Source organism: Chiloscyllium plagiosum, unplaced genomic scaffold (genome assembly GCF_037043375.1).
Source record: "Chiloscyllium plagiosum isolate Xiang-an unplaced genomic scaffold, Cpla_swu_hap1 HiC_scaffold_3, whole genome shotgun sequence".
Classification (NCBI taxonomy): domain Eukaryota; kingdom Metazoa; phylum Chordata; class Chondrichthyes; order Orectolobiformes; family Hemiscylliidae; genus Chiloscyllium; species Chiloscyllium plagiosum.
The window spans coordinates 36,635,155-36,650,585 of record NW_028270141.1 but is presented as its reverse complement, the minus strand read 5'-3'; the positions used below and the strand labels follow the sequence as shown (position 1 = coordinate 36,650,585).

At 38.2% G+C, this 15,431-nt stretch overlaps 1 protein-coding gene across 10 annotated transcripts in view; it reads right to left on the bottom strand.

The window, feature by feature from the left end:
• The window catches only part of mlip (muscular LMNA-interacting protein), a 174,375-nt gene that overhangs the window by 117,885 nt on the left and 41,059 nt on the right, over positions 1-15,431 (bottom strand). For 9 of the 10 annotated variants that reach the window (XR_015752738.1, XM_043679432.2, XM_043679408.2 and 6 more), the window contains exons 2-4: positions 14,678-14,731; positions 9,064-9,120; positions 261-407 (exon numbers count right to left, since the gene is read on the bottom strand). Coding sequence is in view for 9 of the 10 variants with exons in the window: in XM_087978420.1 (XP_087834546.1) it covers positions 261-407; positions 9,064-9,120; positions 14,678-14,731 (258 nt within the window). In the remaining variant the exon portion in view is untranslated. The remainder of the gene's footprint in view (positions 1-260; positions 408-9,063; positions 9,121-14,677; positions 14,732-15,431) is intronic. The other variant, XM_087978421.1, reaches the window with a different exon arrangement.

The window sequence follows — 15,431 nt, the reverse complement described above, 5'->3', positions numbered from 1 at the left end:
GATAAATGCAGTTTGGTAATTATTTTAGGAAAATAGTCACCCAATGTAGTGTGGGAGAAGATGATCTAAATATACATCAAGACAGCAAGGCTATGAAGGCATTGAGCATTGACTTGATACTCATTGTCATTAATATTAAGAGGGCAGCACAAACAATCTGTATTAGCACTTCATAGTTTGCATTCTACTGGTGGAAATCACTTAATAACATCATCTGTTTAATGGAAGAAAAGAATGCATGTCAAAAATTATGATGTTACCTCATTCATTATTGAGGATGTTTTTTGTGGCTTTCTAGGACAAGGTGAGGATCTGGTGGTATTGATGACCTGAATGTGAACAGGAAGTCTTCGAACAGATGGTATAAATGTGAAAGCCAGGGGTTGAGCTGTTTCATTAACATGGACCTATGAATTTAATATATAAATAAAAAAGCAAATAATTTTTTAATTAGTTTTTCTGTCCTATCAAAGATGTTGACAGTGTTGATGATAACAATGAAGAACAGCAGATTATATGTTACTTAGATTTGTTTTTAATGGCTTTATGGCATTTTCTCATATCATAGCTAAAAGAAGTCAGCAAAATATCACATCTAATGGTGAATAAAGGACAGACACGATGCAAGCAAACATAGTCAATGTAACTTTCCCAATCTAAAATGAAGTACAAGAGAGACACTCAAAGAATAGAAAACTGATACAGTATTAAAAATGACAATAAGTAGTCAAAGAAAAGATCCAGATTTAAAAGTTCAAGAGCATTTGGGACAGAACAGGATTATGACTTCTAAAATTACTCTTATGAAACCCAAAGTAAGAAATTAGTTTTCAACATTCAGCATATATATTTATTTATATGGGACACAAACATTTGTAGACACACCTTTTTGGATTTGCATTTTCCAATAGCATAGATTTTTATTATGAAAATCAATTACTTGGTAACAGCCATGGTATTGGGAAAGGTTGGTAAATCTTCATTCATTATGTGTTGAACAAAGGTTTATAAAATCATGAGGGGCATGGATAGGATAAATAGATAAAGTCTTTTCCCTAGAGTGGGGGAGTCCAGAACTAAAGGGCATAGATTTAGGGCAAGAGGGCAAGATATAAAAAGGATTTCAGGGGCAACTTTTTCAAGCAGAGGGTGGTGTGTGTATGGAATGAGCTGCCAGAGGAAGTGGTGGAGGCTGGTACAATTGCAGCATTCAAAAGGCATTTGGATGGGGAGATGAATAGGAACGGTTTAGAGGGATATGGGCCAGGTGTTGGCAAATGGGAATAGTTTAGGTTAGGATAACTGATCAGCATGGATGAGTTGGACTGAAGGGTCTGTTTCCATGCTGAACATCTCTAGGACTCTAGGACTATTGCATATGTTTCCACAATTTTTGATGCAGTGCATTTCAATTACACCAATGATTAAACAGTTCCTCATTTCATCTCTGCTTCTTTACCTAAGCATCTTAAACCTGTGTTCTGAATAATGATTGTTCAGCCTCTAGAAACAGTTTCTCATTATTTACTCCAATAAACCTTGCATGAATTTGAAAGCATCTTTCAAATCCCTCCATCCCAAATTTAAAGAGAACAAGCACAGCTCCTCCAAAACCCCATATAACTAAAACTACTTATAGCATCATCCCAGAACTGAAGATAATAATCCAGCTAATGTTCAACTAGTGTTCCACAAAATTAGAACATAATTTTGTTGCTTATCTCCACTGTCCTTCAATTAATAAAACCAATAATCCATTAGCAAGCTTCTTAATTTGTCCAACCAGCTTCAAAAAAATTAGGTACCTACAGATGCAAGTTTGTTGGATCCTATGCTCCCTTTAAAATGGTACAGTTTAGTTTACATTGGTTCTAAGCATCCTTCCAAAATGCCTCACCTCCCTACATTAAATTTCATCAGCTATATATTTGCCCATTTCACCAGTTCATGTCCTCCTGAAGTCTGTTTTAACCCCCTTTATGCTTATTATATTTAACATTTCATTTCATAATTCTATTAGATTTAAAGTAATGATGGAAAAGGATAGATCAGATCTAAAAGTTTAAGTTCTAAATTGAAGAAAGGCCAATTTTGACAGTATTAGGCAAGAATTTTCAAAAGCTAATTGGGGGCAGATGTTCGCAGGTAAAGGGACAGCCGGAAAATGGGAAGCCTTCAGAAATGAGATAACAAGAATCCAGAGAAAGTATATTCCTGTTAGGGTGAAAGGACAGGCTGGTAGGTATAGGGAATCCTGGATGACTAAAGAAATTGAAGGCTTGGTTAAGAAAAAGAAGGAAGCATAAAGTGGTATAGACAGGATAGATCGAGTGAATCCTTAGAAGAGTATAAGGGAAGTAGGAGCATACTTGAGGGGGAGATCAGGAGGGCAAAAAGGGGACATGAGATAGCTTTGGCAAATAGAATTAAGGAGAATCCAAAGAGTTTTTACAAATACATTAAGGACAAAAGGGTAACTAGGGAGAGAATAGGGCCCCTCAAAGATCAGCAAGGCAGCCTTTGTGTGGAGCCGCAGAAAATGGGGGAGATATTAAATGAGTATTTTGCATCAGTATTTGCTGTGGAAAAGGATATGGAAGATATAGACTGCAGGGAAATAGATGGTGACATCTTGAAAAATGTCCATATTACAGAGGAGCAAGTGCTGGATGTCTTGAAATGGGTAAAGGTGGATAAATCCCCAGGACCTGATCAGGTGTACCCTAGAACTCTGTGGAAAGCTAAAAAAGTGATTTCTAGGCCTCTTGCTGAGATATTTGTATCATCGATAGTCACAGGTGAGGTGCTGGAAGACTGGAGATTGGCTAACATGGTGCCACTGTTTAAGAAAGGTGGTAAGGTCAAGCCAGTGAACTATAGACCAGTGAGCCTGACGTTGGAGGTGGGCAAGTTGTTGGAGGGAATCCTGAGGGACAGGATGTACATGTATTTGGAAAGGCAAGGACTGATTAAGGATAGTCAACATGGTTTTGTGCATGGGAATCATGTCTCACGAACTTGATTGAGTTTTTTGAGGAAGTAACAAAGTGGATTGATGAGGACAGAGTGGTAGATGTGATCTATATGGACTTCAGTAAGGCGTTCAACAAGGTTCCCCATGGGAGACTGATTAGCAAGGTTAGATCTCACGGAATACAGGGAGAACTAGCCATTTGGATACAGAACTGGCTCAAAGGTAGAAGACAGAGGGTGGTGGTGGAGGATTGTTTTTCAGACTGGAGGCCTGTGACCAGTGGAGTGCCACAAGGATTAGTGCTGGGTCATCTACTTTTTGTCATTTACATAAATGATTTGGATGTGAGCATAAGAGATACAGTTAGTAAGTTTGCAGATGATACCAAAATTGGAGGTGTAGTGGACAGTGAAGAGGGTTACCTCAGATTACAACAGGATCTTGACCAGATGGGCCAATGGGCTGAGGAGTGGCAGATGGAGTTTAATTCAGATAAATGCGAGGTGCTGCATTATGGGAAAGCAAATCTTAGCAGGACTTATACACTTAATGGTAAGGTCATAGGGAGTGTTGCTGAACAAAGAGACCTTGGAGTGCAGGTTCATAGCTCCTTGAAAGTGGAGTCGCAGGTAGATAGGATAGTGAAGGTGGTGTTTGGTATGCTTTCCTTTATTGGTCAGAGTATTGAGTACAGGAGTTGGGAGGTCATATTGCGGCTGTACAGGACATTGGTTAGGCCACTGTCGGAATATTGCGTGCAATTCTGGTCTCCTTCCTATCAGAAAGATGTTGTGGAACTTGAAAGGGTTCCAAAAAGATTTACGTAGATGTTGCCAGGTTTGGAGGATGTGAGCTATATGGAGAGGCTGAACAGGCTGGGGCTGTTTTCCCTGGAGCGTCAGAGGCTGAGGGGTGACCTTATAGAGGTTTACAAAATTATGAGGCCCATGGATAGGGTAAATAGGCAAAGTCTTTTCCCTGGGGTCAGGGAGTCCAGAACTAGAGGGCATAAGTTTAGGGTGAGAGGGGAAAAGATATAAAAGTGACCTAAGCAGCAACTTTTTCACACAGAGGGTGGTAAGTGTATGGAATGAGCTCCCAGAGGAAGTGATGAAGGCTGGTACAATTGCACCATTTAAGAGGCATTTGGATGGGTATATGAATAGGAAGGGTTTGGAGGGATACGGGCTGGATACTGGCAGGTGGGAATAGATTGGGTTGGGATATCTGGTCAGCATGAACGGGTTGGACCAAAGGGTCTGCTTCCATGCTGAACATCTCTATGACCCTACCATCTGCAAAATTAAAAGGAGGATCGTTTATCCTCCCTTTTGCATTGTTATGGACCAGACCAAACCCCCTGCAAATATATCAAGGAAACAGCATTGACCCTAACTTTAATCTTATTTAAAGGCATGTGTAAAGTTCTGTGTTCCAGATAGAATTCAATTGGTCACATTACTCAGTTTTAAGTAAAACACACTTTATTCTTATCCCTGGTTAAAGTACAAACAAAAGAAAATAAAATTAGTATAACTTTAACTTTGTTGGAAAACTTAACAGAGCAGTAGATTATTTAATGACTAAACAGCAATTATTCAAAATGGTAACATCCCACAAACATACTCTTGGCAAAGGCAAGTTCAGTAAAACATTGTCTCACTTGCAGTGTTTCTCCAGTCAAGGAGGAAAGAACACCAGGAGAAAATTCTGGCAAACAGAGAGAACTCAAGCATTTTACTGAAGCAGGGAGAGATGTATGGCAGCTTCAAAACCCTGGCAAATTGTTGAAAGCTAAATTAAAACCCTGGTTCTGAGGGAACCTGACTCCATCCATTCTTGCTGTTTCTATTGTTGCAACTTAAAAAACCTCAAGGTCCACAAAAGTTTACTTTATTGGCTTTGAATGGACAGCTCAGTAACTAGGGCTCAAAAATTTCTTCCCATATAAAGGGCAAAATACACCTCTTAAAGCCATTGCATCATTACAGTGGGGAGCAGATCTGGGTTAGGGAAAGAAAAGCCAGTCACAGAACAAAGCTCCTGCCATGATATCCTGTAACTGTCCTATTTTTCTAATTGGTCTGATTCACAGGTGTGTCTGAGAGGTGTTGGATCAGATTACAATTAGCTTCCCCCAAATCGAACACTGGGAACAGAATACTTTAAGTCAGCCAAAGAAGTGCACCCACCAGGAACAACCTCTGGGTATCGACTGGGCATGTTCATAATTGTGAGAAATCCTAATATCCTGTTTTTGTGTTTTGGTGATGGTCCTACATGATCCACTAACACTAATTTGGTACAGGTATCAAAGATGCTGATCTTTAAATATGTATTCATTTGTGCGAGGTGGAAATTGCTGGCTGGCCAGCATCTATTGCCCGTCCCTAGTTGCCTTGGTGAAGGTGGTGGTGGCCTGCTTTCTTAAACTGCTGAAGTCCACTTGCTGCGAGTTGACCCACAATGCCATTAGGGAGGGAATTCCAGAAATTTTACCCAGTGACAGTGAAGGAACGGTGATATAATTCCAAGTCAGGATGGTAAGTAGCCATCCCAGATGGTAAGATTGGAGGGGAACTTGCAGGTGGTGGTATTCCCATATATCTATTGCCATTGTCCTTCAAGGTAGAAGTGGCCGTGGGTTTGGAAGATGCTGTCTGAAGATCTGTGGTGAAGTTCTGCAGTACATCATGTAGATAGTACACACTGCTGCTACTGAACATCAGTGGTGGAGGCATTGGATGCTTATGGATGTAGTGCCAATCAAATGGACTGTCTTGTCCTGGATGGTGTCAAGCTTCTTGAATGTTGTTTGAGTTGCACTCATCCAAGCAAGTTGCACTCATCCTGCCTTGTGCTTTTGGGCAGGCTCTGGGGAGTCAGGGGGTGAGTTACTCACTGCAGCATTCCTAGCCTCTGGTCTGCTCTTATGACCACTGTGCTTATGTGTGAGTGCAGTTGAGTTTCTGATCAGTGATAATCCACTGGATGTTGATCATAGGTGATTCAGTGATGGTAACACCATTGAATATCAAGAGTTGGTGGTTAGATTCTCTCTTATTGGTGATGATTATAGTCTGGCATTTGTCAGCCCAAGCCTGGATACTGTCCAGATCTTATTGCATTTGAACATAGACTGCTTCAGTATCTGAGGAGTCGTGAATGCTGCTGAAAATTATTATCGACAATAATTTTCCCCGCTTCTGACCTTATGGTGGAGGGAAGGTCATTGATGAAGCAGCTGAAGATGGTCGGACCTAGCACACTCAGCTGATTACATATTGATGTTTTCCTACCAATTGCTATGTATGACATGTTCTACATAACTGTACAACATCATTGTGAAGTCTTGCCAGTGTTTTCCATATTCCTACATGTCCTGCTATAAGAACCTTATGTATTTCTTGCAATATCTGGACAGCACCATTTTCACTGAATAATCATCCATTCGTCATCCATAGATCCGTGAGATGTCTTCACTTCCTCAACAAAACTCTTTTTGATACAGTAGCACTCTGGAACCCGTTCAGACTCAGCTTCAGTGTGAACGGTCTTCATTAACGTGTATAACTCTGGATCTGCTTTCTGAGCCTCAATTACCAAAGACATGCCATGTCTTTTGAACTATCTGCATTCTTATTTGGAATTGCAGCTACCCAAATATCTGCTTGTGGTACTACGGTGACATCTGATGATGGCCCTTTCTTCGCCATCACTACACACAATGGGAAAGTTCACAGAATCTGTTCCTTCGACTGTTACGTTTCTTTAGTATCAACTAGACTCTTCATGATTGTAGGTGAGGCTACAATTTCCACTTGCCAAATCATTCCCTAAAACTAAATCAATTCCATCCACGGGTCTTTTTTTAAAACTTTCCTGACTACTATTACTCCAAACACAAGTCATTCTCCAAACTGATTTTGTACAATGCAATTGGGATATATTCCCCACCTATTCCATTTGCCAACACTTTGACTTTCAATGAATTCTTTAGAGGGAAAACAAAATGATTCATCAGCAAGTGTTTGAATAGCCCCCATCAATCTTAGAATAGTAATGGACTTGAATTCTTTCTTTGACTCTTCCCTTTACATAAAAACCTTTCATGTCTCTCACCTATTCCATGGATTTCTTCTGCACTCACTTCTCGCCATCTGATCCATGGTCTTTCCTTCGGAGTTTCCTTTTCAGACTCAATCCTATGAACTCCAATAAGTCCTATGGGTTTCCCTTTCAACTTGCAGCATTCCAAATGAATCTGTCCCTCCCTGTTACATTGGAAACACCTTGGTTTCTAATTTCCCCTCCATCCTCAGTACTTTCCTTTTGGATCTGATGAGGAGACCTTGAGGCATTTCCAGCTATTCATTCCTTACTTTGGTTACTTGCCTTACTTTCACTCTCCCATTTTCTACCCCTGTCGAATATATGAGGGTGATGGAAAAAAAGCAGTAGTTTTACAGATTAATTCTCAAAAGACAGTCATATTGCCACCGAACAGTTGCAACCCTTTGTTCTTCAGCATGATTTCTTATTGTGGAAGGTAGTGAGTTTGTAAATTCCTCTAAGAAAATAATCATTCCAAAGCTTTGTACATTCTAATCTTTTTCTTCACCTGTAAAAATTACTTTGCTTAAACCTTTCAAATTCAATATGGATTTGCTCAGGCTGCTTCCTTAAATTCTGGGACCTTTGCCTATATGCCTGAGGCACCAACTCATCTGTTCAGAGATCCTTCTTCAGAATAGAAGGGCTGTTCTGAAGAAGGGTCACTGGACTCGAAATGTTAACTCTGCTTTCTCTCCACAGATGCTGCCTGACCTGCCGAATTTTTCCAGCAATTTATGATTTTGCACCAAATCCTTATTGCCTCTGTTTCAATCTAATCGATTTCAAATCAACTACTTTAGAAGACAATAGATAGGAAAGCTTCCCCCTATTTTAATCAGATCTTGATTTCAGTCAATAGGCCATAAAACCAATTGCTCTGAAGAACCACCTTTGATGCTTTGTGGGGCTATCCACTGGACAGGGACATCTTCTGCAGCATACAAGTGAACAAAACGATGCAAAGCTGCTCCTGCTATGGAAAAGTTGAACAATCACATGGCTGAAACACCCATGGAACAAAACTAACCCAAACAATTTAAGCACTAACATAAAACTTAGAGAAGTTCCAAACAGTCTGGGTTCTATGTTTGAAAGCTCACTCACCATAAATCATCTTTTAAAGGAAGAACAGAGAACAGTAATAGCCACTATCCACAGTCAGATAAGGAGACAACCACCAACTAAATTTTCAACTACACCCATCCTCATTTTCAACACTTGCTCCATAACTCAACAAGATATTCTTTCAATTATTAAATGTACAGTGCCTCCAAAATAGACATAATCATGCCATAATTCTTAATACTGCTTGATATTCCTGTCAGCAAAATATAACATTCTGACCAGGTTTAAACATTCCGCATAAAATAGACAGAACATTGTTCACCCGTTACACTACTATCTGACATTTCTTTCCATTGATTATTGAAAAAGACAGACAGTGGTCAAGCAATCTGTAACCATCCATTTCTCTGTTATCACAAGTGATTGGTATGTTAAATGGACTCTTGAAAATTCAATGACAACAAATCAAAATAAAACAAACATTTCTGGAAATAGGTAGTAGAGAGTCAACAACTTAAACGTCATGAACAATTCCACCCAGTGAATCTCTCTCTCTCTCACACACACACTCTTGCTGACTTACATCATACATTTTTCCAGCAATTCCAAACGTTATCTCTAATGTCAGTTTTCCACAAATTCTTACAACCAGCTGGTAACGTGTTCCAGGGTGGTCACTACCCATATGATGTGTTGATGAATATTTTGTTAATGATTAAATAGCTTATGTTAACCATTAAAAAGGGAACATTACAATTTATAACTTGGGTATGACATTTCATTTCTCTTTATATGCATGACAAGGTAAATAAACTGTTAATCAACATCCCACAGAATAACACAGCAATGGGGAGAATATTAGTGAAGAAGCAAATCACTTCAAACTAATGATTTATTCAAATTTTCACCTGCTCTGTAACTTGAGGACTCGGCGTGGATCTCACAGCATAACCTTCACTTCCCAGCTGAACAGAAGCACAGAAGGAAAAAAAAAGATAATACAGAGTGCAACGAATAATAATTTGTGTACAAGTAAGGCTGAGACTGCACAACAGGACTGTACTGACAAGTTCTATTTTTGTAAATTACTGAGTGGGCTTTATGCAAGCCCCGAAGAATTCCTCATCTGAAAATGTCACACTGTGGGTGTGAATATTGGTGACTCCAAATGAGCATTTAGCTACTCTAATTATGTAAGGAATCACAGTATTTTAAATTATGATTAGGTTCTAAGTATATCTGAATAGGTAAAGAGTTGGAACACTGTCATACAAAGTTTTAAAAACAGAGAATCCAGGCTTGTTGCTGACATGGATAGTTTTGGAAGTCAACTAATAAGGTGCAGCCAAATGTTATTTAAAGAGATTTGGAGTTGAGCTGCAAAATTCATTTAAAATATCAGTCTTACACAATAAATGTACAGTTGAAAAATGAGCAATTTGTGATCAGGAGTAAGTGTAACACAAATACAGATCTCTCTATTTTCCAGAACATTTGGATGTATTGCTATCTTTAAAATTACTTCACATTAGCATGTTTTTCTCCTCTTGGCTATCTCACATCAGAGCCTTAGTTGATTTTGAAAATGCAGTTGTGAAATAAAAATAATTCTGAATTTATAGAATACAAATAAGATTATTTATTATCCAAGCTCATTTTTCTAACACAACGTGCACATTTTCACTGAAATGTCCTCTGCCCAATTGTGATGAAGGTAAATAACTAAAAAAAACTGTTAATTTTTTAATTTGACCATCCAAACACTGCAAAATGATCAATTTGGCATTGTAATTTGCAGAAGTCAATTTTGTACACATCACCTTTACATGGGAACAATCATCTTCCACAGAATGTCGGTCATCAATATCTGTACTTCACCTCACAGCTTTCAATTCTATTCTCCATGAGGTACCTTTTCAAATATTTAATGTGATAAGGCTAGCCAAACGAATGAGGGCTACAACCAGAAATCTGTGCTGCCAGCCTTTGTACAAAAACCAAAGATTAGGGAGCAGAGTGTTACAATAACTAAGAGTTTTCCACAAACAGAAAATGTGACCAGATACAAACAATGATCATACACACTGAATTGACATGTTAAAAACAAGTTATACCAAAGAAGCTTCAGCATAAAGTGGGTTTATGACAAAGTATAGAGGCACTGATTTTTCCATAATTTGAAAAGTTATAGAAGTTAGTTAATCTCAGCTCAGACAAGGGATGGCAATGCCCCTAGTTGAGAGAGGCACTACTGACCACCATTTCTATTTCGGATCATAGTCCGGTGGCCCTTACTTATTAAAAATGTATATATATGAGCATAAGGCAAGGATAGAAATAAAGTGATTCAGTTTCCCATATTGTAGTCACCACCTCAATCTGCTTAATGTTCCCTGCTCAGACAATCTCTTCACCCCAAAAACCAACCTAACGAAGCTTAACTGAACAGCCTTCAATGCAAGTATATAATTTCATAAATAAGGAGATCAAAATTATACACAGTACCTAGGTGTGGTCTCACCAATGCTCAATGCAATTGCAACAAGACTTTTCTAATTATTCTCCATCTCTCTTGTAACGCAGGACAATGACTGGTCCCTAAATGCAAGTCATATTAGGACACTCTGATGAGGTAAAAGGTAATATTTACATTGAAATTCAGGATATTTATTTCTTATCACAATATATCCCATGAGTTATATATCTCATTAAACGTTATAGCCTGTATTCTATCATCACAAACCAATGTTTGTACTTCTATAAGTTAGATCCTGCAATGCCATAAGAACCTAACATTTTGGAAAAAGGGTTTGTAAGTGGTGATGTTGCTGATCAAGTCTTCTCAGGTTCTTGCTCTACTTTATTGCATGAAGTCTGAGCTGGGAGAAGCTGGAAATGCGAAACATAAAGCAGAAATGGGATATGGGAAATTTGTCAAACAGAGCGGGTTATGCTGATTTGGAATGTTTGCCTCAAAGGAAGTACATTCAGTAATTAATTTCAAAACAGATTTGGTTAAATGCTTGAAGTGACAAATTTGCAGGGGCAGTGGGGAAATAGCACAAGTATTAGACTAATTTGGTGTCTGAGTGATCTGGCTCTGAAGAACAATATTTTAAACATTTTTTTTAAATAGAAGGAACAGATAAATGGTACATGGGTATAACATAATGTGGTCCTGACAAAAGACTCATTTGAAATGTCATCTCTTGTAAATAATCAGCTCATTTCACTTGTGACTATTTATAACATTTGTAACCCTCCATTTATAACTTGTCTCTGTAAACAGATCAAGTGGACCTAAGGTCAGATTGAGAATGACAGCAACACTTGCAGGATCAGAGACCTTGATTTGTTCACTAGACTAATGAATGTAACAGAACTGTGATTTTGCTTCTCTTTTTGCTGTTATTTAAATTGATCTTTCTATCTTAATTTAGGTCCTTGCCACTAACATTTTAGTAAAGCACTACCCAGTGATCTCATGGCATATCTTGGCCACAATTCTTCAAAGTCATATGTTAGGCAAGAATTGGCAGGTACTTCTACTGACTTTCCCTTCATATGCGTATTCTGCAATACTATCCCTCCATTCAACACCATAAAGTCAGATAGTTCCCCAGAAGGCGGATTAGGGAAATGTGAATAAGTGCCATCTGTAGCCTTTAATAGCTTAATGAATAAATTAAAGTTCATTATCTTACAAGTGCACCTGTGATTTTTCACAATGACAGAAATGAGATGTCACATTTAACTGAACCTCTGATTCAATTGTTGACCAGGTTTAACATGTGAGGAAATGTACATCTAAGTAGAGGATCTGCACCCAACATCAGACATGGATACCAAATGGAGAAATTCCAGTCTCTGAGTCCAAATCTGGGCCATTATGATATAAATGATCCAAAATCTTTCAGTACATTTTCCTAGCAATAGTTCAATTTCCATCAAAATTGCTACACCTTCTGTTGTGCCTAGGTGAACCAGGATTACTTAAAACTCCTTTATAATTATCAATCATCAAAATTACTTTGCAACATTGACCCAAATGTTTAGGGGACTGCAGGATTGGGTGGAGGAGAGTTATGGATGGGAACTACAGAATTACTGGTTTCTCTAATGCTCTCTCCTTCACTCTCTTTGAAGAATAGTGTAGGACTGATGATTCCACAGTGTCCAGCTTTAGGTATATATCATTCCATAATAAAGTAAACAGGCCAGACAACACCAGAACTTAAACAAGATCTGGGTTCGCACCAGGACATAATATTCATGCCACATAATTGTCAGTTAATGATTATTTTCAGTAACAGAACTTCTACTCACTATTCGTTGATCTTTGCTGCACAATTATTAGGAAGTTAACTGTGATCGAACTGCACTAGCTGTGTCAAGTGTATGGCCACAAGAGCACGACAAAGCATGGATATTCTGTGAAACATGGCTCACCATTGATCTGACAAAGCTTCTCAAATGGGAAATGGACTGGCACTCACCTGATGAGTACAATTGCAATAAAACCTGCAATGGTCAAGTTGTCGCTTGTTCGGCATTGTGCAGAACAGAAGTTTGTTTGCCCGATCCTCGTTGCCAATTTGCTCAATACTAGTCCTTTCACAGCCACCAACTACACTGTGCTGATGGTACTTTACTAACACAATATATTGCAGCAATGCTCTAAATTTCCTGCGATATTACCTCCCAGCCTCAAAACAGAAAATTAGAGTACAATAAAGATAATGGGCAAGTCATGTATAATGAGAATCTAATCAAGGGGCAATGTACACCAACAGGAATAAGAAATTGCAAATTTGATTTCAATCCTTGGCATATACATTTTTAAAATCAGATATCAATGATTCTGTTTCAGTTATACATGGCTGGTTATTTATGTTGGATATCAATGTTTGTCCTGACTGCCTGTACACTCTACATGTCTAATGTTATATTAAGACAATTAAGAATTTTGATCTACATGAAATCTGCTGTGATAACTGCTACAAATTCTGTTCGTTAATTGTGATAAACTATCCCGAGGGGCTTCACAGATCGTAATTGACAAGGAAGGTAGAGATCATCACAAATGCCCAGAGGTTTGGCCAAAACATATATCTCTAACTAAGTTTTAAATAAAGCGGAGTGGAAAGGGTTTAGCCAAAACAAAGTGGGTTTGAACGGTGAAGTCTCAGTGCAGTCTTCACTTAATATTGTGAACTAGATTGTGCAGCAATTATTTTACAAAACTGGAGCTTGCCTTAACTTAGGATACGACATTCGAAGTTTTAGAAAATACACTGGAGAATAGAAAGCTTTACACAAGGAAGTAGCAATCTGCTTCCATTCATCGACCATTATTACAAGACATTCAATCAAACAGCAAAGAGGATGTGCTGAGACTACAATGCAGAGTAAGGTTGGCTACGAGGTTCAACTCTAAATTAGCAAGTCCTGATGAAGGGCTCCTGCCCGAAACTTCAATTTTCCTGCTCCTCAGATGCTGCCTGGCCTGCTGTGCATTTCCAGCACCACTGTAATCTTGACTCTAATCTCCAGTCCTCACTTTTGCCTAAGTGCTGTACACTGTACCAGAACCCACAGTGGAGAGGCATTAGCTCAAAATATATAATCCACCTGCAATTGCATAAAATCTACCAGAAATAACAATGAGGTAAAGAGAAGTCTTAGAGCTGACTTCCTAAAATCCATAATTTAAAATTGTTTTAACAATCACCAGGTACGTGGCTATTCTTTTGTATTTAGCTGCTGTTTATATTTCTAATTGGTCTGACCTGTTGATCTAGGTTTTAATTGTTTCAAAAATATAATTTAATATTTCATATCTAATTTTGTAATGCTTGTTTTTTTATTGTAATGTTGTGGTAGAATTCTTTCAGCTGATAATTGGGAGTTTGAGCTTCTCTTTAAACATAAAGGTCTCTACAGGCATAATAATACAAGAATCAATTCCAAGATAGTTATTACTATACCTTATTTTCAGAATTAACAGTCTGCTGCAGATTGTCCTTTCATGTACTCAATTTGAATGTAATCCTAACTTCCAAAATAAATGTCAACAGTAACGAGAGACTAGTCACACTATTAATTGGCTTTCTGGTCTGTGCTGGGTAAGACATGCATCACTGAGCACTTTACTTGGAAAAATAGTCCTTTAAATGAAACCACCTAAAAAGCCTTGTGAAAAAAGAATATAATTTGATGTTATTTCCAGCATTAAATATTAAAAATAACTATATATGGAGTGATTCAGTAGGCAGTACCTTTGTGCATTTGAAGCATCTTACATTAAGGATGAATTTATCTGCAGTGAATCCCCAATATCATTTATCTGGAATATTATAAGCCGGCACATGAGAATCAATGGCATTTATAAAACATTGAACAGCTGCACACTCAGGGTTTGGCTGCAGGGATAAATCTCAATGTTACCTAGATCACGCCCTCTACAGTATTTCAAACTTATAAACTGCTTAAGAATCAATTTCAACCAACATTAACACTTACCGCTGACTTCATTGCAGAACACCCCTCGACTTGCTTCTTAATAGTTATAAGATCCTATAAGGTGATAAACAAACAAAATGTTCAAAGAAAGAAATGACTAGGCCTGGAATTTACGATGCATCATTTATTACCCTGTGGGATGTTTTATTGCATTGAATTTCACAGGAACTGGCAGAGATCACATTTCGCAGGAGAGAGGTGGGAACCATGCCAGGGAAAAGATTCAGGCATCCAAGCTGTCTGGCTCAATAGCAAGATCTTTAATGAAACTACTGCATTTCTTTTGAAAAGCAACTAGACAACATAGTCACTGATCATAATGCCCTGTCATAGGCATGTTTAGTAATATAGGAATATGAGTAGGCCATTAAACCTATCAAGCCTGCTCCACTATTCAATAGCTAATGGCTGATTATCTAACTCAATAGCACTTTTCTGCACTAACTGCATATTCCTTCATGATGCTAAATTCCAGAAATTTATAATTTCTGTCTTGAACATTTTCAATTACTGAGCTTTCAAAACCCTCTGGGGTAGAGACTACAATGATTCACCACCCGACTCAGATGAGAAATTTATTCCGGCTTTACCACTTAACCTGAGAATATGCCCCCTGGTTTTAGTCTATGCAAATGCATAGAGACATATGTATACTTAAGAAGCATGTCATATAAAATAAAATCTATTTTGAAGTTATCAAAATTATACTTTTACATAATTAATATTCATGTCCCCGGTCAAATCTACCTGGCCT